Below are 6,624 nucleotides of genomic sequence, written 5' to 3'. Positions count from 1 at the left end.
TTTATTTCATTTTTATATCACAATTTCAACACAACACAGTACTCAATATAATTCTTGAAATATAATCATGACTTGATATTTAAAGGTTTCCGATATGCATAGAATTTGTACTTTTTAAAAATACATTGACCAAAACGAACATCTTGCAAGTACACAAACTAATATAAATCAAAATTGAAATTATAGGAATCAAAATGAATATTATAAAAGTATAGGGACCAAAATGAACCAAATTTGATCATGGGAGACCAAAATAATATTTCAATCTAAATATTTTTACTAATATACTTATCTTAAATTAAAAAATAAAATAAAAAAAGAGGTAAATAATTTAAGAAAAGTTATTAGAAATATAAGCTTGGAAAACAAAATTCATAAGAAAAATAAGATCCTCACGCACCCCGTAGTTTCGGTAATTATGAGTTATCAATTTATTCAAATTAAAATTAGAAATATAAAACGTGAAATACATTGGAATTTTCATTTTTCTTCCTCCCGTGTATTATAAAACTTTATTACCTAAATAATGGCGACCAAATTTCATATTGACTTTTTTACTTTTTACATTTCAGTTTATTTTTTGAAAATTTCAACTTTGTAAGCCTTCTTTTTCTAAAGGATTCCTTTCCTAACATATATTTTTATGACATCAATTAATCATAAATAGTAATCAACTCATTTTTCTACTTCTTATAGTAATATTATTGCAAGTACTTTAATTTAATATAGTAATATTATAGCACTTTTTTCTCCCAATATAATATCACTGAAAAAAAAGAAAAACTTTTATTCAATATAAGTTGTGTACTGTTTTTTTTTTCTTTCTAAAAGAAGCTGACGTATTTTTCTTTTCTTCTTTTTATGCTATGGTTATTATGATAAAATAATTTTAATTAAGTAGATCTTTAGGATTGAACGGTGGTGATTGAATGAAAAGAGAAAAAAAAGGAGTTGGATTATAAATAATTTAATGTGGGGGAAAAGTCGGTGTATGTAATGTATTATGTATGGAGAAGTTTAATTAGTGCGCACGTGGTAAATCTGGTGAACATGGAAGCAGTGATCAACTTTGACTGGTCAACCCATTAATTAATTCATTTCCTTTCAGTTCCTCCACGTTTGCCCATTTCTTTTATTTATAAAATATTCATTCTTTTTTGTTTCTCTCTTCCATGATTCATTTCAACCTGTTTAAGGGATTTCATCTTCAGTCACTTGACAATAAGATAAATAACATACATACGTATATATTATTACATATTTTTGTTAGGTTTTCTATCTTTTTTAGATCTTTAACATGCTTCAGGCTCGATAATTTTGGCTAGATCTAATTTTTTTTATCGGGTAATCGTTTGAACTTGTTGGACTCTGATGTTTCATGAATTTCATCTCAAAATCAATGGAAAAATGTTTTTTAATTTTATTTATTTGAATATTTAACTTGAAATTGTCGATGATAAAGAAGCAATAAATTGTTACTTTTTTTCAATAAAAAATAGTTAATATGAAGAAAGAAAAAACAAAAACAACTATAAACCAGAAAAAATAAATTTTATCATATTTTTATTTTTATTTTATTCAGTATGTATATATTAACATGGGTGGGTATTTGTAAAACTAAACTAGAAAATTTTAATTGAAGTTGTTCAAAGATCAAAATAGTCATTTAAAAAAAATGAAAATTAACACGGAAATTTTGAAAATTGTGGAAGATAAATCTGAAATGTGAATGAACCAAAATATGATTTAATTAAGCAGCTGAATAATTGAATAAGAGGTGAATTTGGTAAACACAAAGAAACAGTACACTTGGGGTTTGCACACAACGACAACAAAAATGGAGCATTCCCATTTCCCAGAGATTCATCTCTATCTGAAAACCCTATTTAAATACAGCCCTTAGCCCACAGCTTTATCCCATGCATTTTCTTCTTCACAATCTCCCAAAAAAACAAAAAGACAGAGAAAAAACCCCAACTTTGAAATCTCTCTCAATTTCCTCCTAGTTTTTATATCTTGAATTATCATATAGTTGCTTGATTTTGTGTTTTAAAACATGTCTGGGAGATCTCGTTCGAGGCCATCAGCTGGTGGTGTGAGAATCAGCGACGAACAGATCACCGACCTCATCCACAAGCTCCAACAGCTCTTGCCTGAGATTCGCAACGCCCATTCCGACAAGGTACACAAACACAACATATGAGATTTGTTAGTAAATTTTAATAAAATCCTGCATGTCTTGTGAGTTCGGTGGTGATTCGGTTTTGCAGGTTTCGTCTGCAAAGGTTTTGCAGGAAACGTGCAACTACATTCGGAGGCTACACCGGGAGGTGGACGATCTGAGCGAGCGGCTGTCGGGGTTGTTGGCGACGTCGGACACGGCCCAAGCGGCCATTATAAGAAGCTTGCTCACGCAGTGAGATGATCTATCAATAATGTAATATGAGATATATATATATATATGGCTAGCTACATTATTGAACAGTACTTAAATTAATTAAGAAGCTAATTAAGGTTTGTTGTTGTTGTAGGGTTTTGCTTTTGGTTGAATATATTTATTACATTATGGGTAGAAATATAATTGACTTTTTTGATTGATGATGAGGCATAAAAGGAAAAGGAAATGGGTGTAATGTTGGGTATAAATTGCAGTGTGGGGGTGGGGAAGGGAAAGTATGGGGGAAAAAGGGATAAGATTATTGAAGAAAGAGGGATGAGGGATTAAATTTATTTACTTTTTGGGCCATAATTTTGTTCTCGGAAATTCATGTTACACTGTAAAAGAAATATATCAATATGAACTGAAGCACGCGTGAAGAGCGTTCCACCGTACACACAAACACTGTGACTCTGTTATTGAAGAATTCTATGCCCACCTACTAATCATAATCCACACCTCACTTTCGATCTCATGGTTGGATACATGTCTTAAACCACTCAACTATATTTTGGTTGGCCTCTCTCGAGATGATTGAAAATTCTTTTAAGAAATAGATAAGTATTCCAAGTATTATTGGGTTGAATTGACACGTTTGATAATCATTTCATTTTTCTTTTGGTTTTCTGTTTTTGAAAAATAAGGGTTTTTTTAATGGTTTTTGTTTCTTGTTTCTTTTTTTTTTCTTTTTTAATAAAGAAAAGTATAATTATATGACCCTAACACCCACATCAATTTAAGAGTGATAAAACAAAGATCTTTATTATGTTGTAATAAATTGGGAAAACAAGAAACTTATTATTTGTTGTTTTCAAAATTTCTATATAACTTTGATAATGTTGCTAAAAAAAAGATAAGAAATGATAAACATAAATATTTGTCAAATACTTAAATTTTTTAATAAAATTGAAAAAGAGAAACAAAAAACGAAACGTTCGTAATTTACAAAACTACTACTTGTATTTCTTTTGTCTTGTGTTGTTAATTAACTTTTTTAAAATGTTTTAAAATATAAGTCAAATTTTCAAATGTATTTTGAAGAAATGTGAAAAACATTAATAAAAGAAAAAGGATGGTAAGAAATGGTAAGAAAGTAAGTATAACTTTTTTGCATAGAAAATTAAAACAAACAAAAAAAAAAAGAGAAAAAATAAATTAGCCTTAATTAGTTGCTTAAATGGTGTAAAATAAATTACATTTGTTTTATATTATATTATGCCTCCATAAACTTTTCATTTGAAAAAGTCAAAGTGGGTTCTTTTGATATTGTTGATATCATGAAAATCAACATTAGGGTTATGATTTTGTTTTCCAATCAAATAGATGAAAGAGTCATATCTTACTTAAATTTGAGTCGCATATAGTTGAGAAAGATTAGTCATATCAGCCCTTCATAATTATTCTTGAATTAGTAGGCAATCTTGTTGTTAGAAAAATTAGGGCTCATTTTCTTATTTATCTTTCTTCGTAATAAAGAAAAATGAATGGCATAGTTCCAACATTTATGAATTCAAGTAATGATATATAAAATAAATTTTTATTTATGTTTTGGAACAAAAAAGAAATAGTAACAAGAAATAAGAAATTTGTTTTGGTTTTTTCTAAAATTTCTATACAATTTTGAGAATGTTGCCAAAAAATAAGAAACAAGAAACATATTTAATTGCAAAATGTTTGGATTTATATAAACTAGAAAGAAAAAAAACGGAAATGTTATCCAACGGCCCTTAGGAATTAGATATTCAATATTTTTTAGTTCACATTCATATTTTTTGTTTCTCGTTTATTTTTTTTCAATAAAAAAAATATATATAGACATAATTACATTTTGTAACTATTTATCGTCGGAGAAAATACATAAAACAAAACCAAAACCACGTGTAAGAAACTTTAATATTACGTTTTCTCCAACGCTATTGTTTCAAATTGACCCTTTTGTATTCAATTTGGCATAGATAGACTGATCATAACTATATGGGGTTAATTGAAAAACTATATATTTTGAAAGCAATTTGTATTTTTATACTGTACATATTGAAAATAATATTAACAGTCTATATAATTTGAGAAGAAATAAATTCTTCTTTTTTTTAATGACATTTGTAAAAATACTTAAAAAGAGAACAAGAAAAAAAAAAGAACATATTTTTACAATATTTTTATATTTTATTTTTGTGCTATTAAGTTAGATTTTTTCTTATGAGTATTCTATTTTGAAAAAGGAAAAAAAAAAATTGACAAGATGAATCTAGAAACATTATTATAACAGCCTGCTTTTATTTTGCACTGTGCTTGCTATTGCATCTTTGGACATCCCATGTTTCATTTTTAATTTATATAATTCTTAACATTACAAAATTGTTTATTTAATCTACTTCATTAGCAAAATAAGATATATGTTTAGATTTTATTTTTTCTAATTAAGTAATTTGTTGGAAGTGATTCAATAATTATCGATTAATATATATGCTTGTTTAACATTAAGGGTACTGTTACTTTAATTAATTATAGTGTTAAGATTATGGTATTTGTTATAATTTATGATAAATCTACAGACAGCACAATATGTTATGGTTTTATTTCTATATGTTCTTATCCTGTTTTATACCCTTTCGAATTAAATTAAATAAATACTTTTGAAAGGTACTTCATTAAATATCCTCATTCAAATTAATTCAACCATTATCGTGAGGTCCGCCAAACTTTACGGCATAAATTTAAGCGATATGTACATTTGTTAAATTTTGTTAGTGTGAGTCAAAAAAAAAAAAAATTGTTATTCAGTGGCATATCACACCAAAGTATACGTTGTTAATTATTTTAGGATAAAAAATACTTTTTTAGTTGTCTCGTATCTAACAATTTAATCTTGAATGCTTTTAGTATGTAATGATTTAGTCTCCGTACCATGAAAAATATCATCAAATTTAAGTGTAGGATTTTACATATGTATGTTGTAATTTTCTAAATGAAGCTATTTTTTTGTCTTGAATACAACATGTGGGTTGGATATTTGAATTCACTGTCTTTTAATTAGAGAAAACTCAATTTGTTTATGTTGGAGTTGAATTTTCACCTAACACAAGGTATATCTTGATTTGAAGAGAACAACACGTGGTCTTCAAGACCAAGTTCGTTACCTCTGTCTTAACACTTATTGTCGAGCTGACGCTCTAGGTGGCCGAGCCGACCTTGTATCCCTTTGGTCTTGTTCCCATTCTGCGGTCGAGCCAACTTGATTCTATTCACTCTCCGACACACTCTAGGACAATATGTCACGTTTCACGATAACCTTAAAGAGTTGTTAAGATTCTGTCGGAGAGCTCGCCTATAAATAGGGACCTTTGGCCTCTATCCGAAGTAGCCGAACTATATTCACTTCCTGATAGCTTGTCTTCCAAGTCATCTTCCAGTCCGAACCAATGTTCGCAGACTTGATCATTTTCGTGATTAAACGGTTTAAATAAACTATCACGGAATACGTATCATTTGCTAAAGTATACACTTTTTTTTAATCTCCTCTCTATTATTTTAGAATTTGAAATTTTGATCTTCTTTAATATTTTAAAATTTATCAACAAAATATTTCTACTATACAACGTTGCGACCTCATAGACGTTATTTATCAAATCAATTACAAATAACTTGTACTTATAATCGATTCTTCATAAACTTTAAACCAAAATTTGAACAAAAAATACTAAAATAGAAAAAAGGGTATCAAATCCCTATTTCCGAAATAATGTATAAAACATAATTTTTCCAAGCATTCACTTATTTTTTTATTTTTTTTATTTTTTGATCGAAGCATTCACTTATTTATACTATATTTATTTATCACTCCAGAGAATCTCAATTAAAAGTTTATAATCATCCAAATTTGTAGTTCAACGGAAACTCTTTTTTTTTTTTTAAATATCTATTTCCATTTTCGACTAACGGTGTTAACTGTTAATGCCTTTTTGCTGTAAAATATGATAGATGCTGGGGGTAATTTAGTAAAATCGGGGTTCACGGAGTTGCTCATCTCCCGCGCTGGGTGTTCCCGTAGTTACACGTCAGCAATTAGTCATTTTTTACATCAACATTCCATTCCTCTGAATCGAATTTCTCTCTCTCTCTCGCCGTCGCCATCTCTGTTTTTTCTTTTTCTTTTTTTAACAGAAATATATACTCTCTCTCTCTCT

General features: G+C 28.3%; 1 protein-coding gene across 1 annotated transcript; it reads left to right on the top strand.

Moving 5' to 3' along the window:
- Window positions 1-1,845: 1,845 nt before the first annotated feature.
- Window positions 1,846-2,652, top strand: LOC111008886 (transcription factor PRE3-like). Its single transcript, XM_022281750.2, has 2 exons — window positions 1,846-2,182; window positions 2,271-2,652. The coding sequence occupies exons 1-2, from the start codon at window positions 2,057-2,059 to the stop codon at window positions 2,418-2,420; spliced, it is 276 nt and encodes a 91-aa protein (XP_022137442.1). The 5' UTR covers window positions 1,846-2,056; the 3' UTR covers window positions 2,421-2,652.
- The last annotated feature ends 3,972 nt before the right edge of the window (window positions 2,653-6,624 follow it).

Source organism: Momordica charantia, assembly GCF_013281855.1.
Source record: "Momordica charantia cultivar OHB3-1 chromosome 3 unlocalized genomic scaffold, Mcharantia_2.0 BLBB01000003.1, whole genome shotgun sequence".
Classification (NCBI taxonomy): Eukaryota; Viridiplantae; Streptophyta; class Magnoliopsida; order Cucurbitales; family Cucurbitaceae; genus Momordica; species Momordica charantia.
The sequence above is the reverse complement of the archived record's forward strand: the minus strand, read 5'-3'. Positions and strand labels throughout refer to the sequence as shown.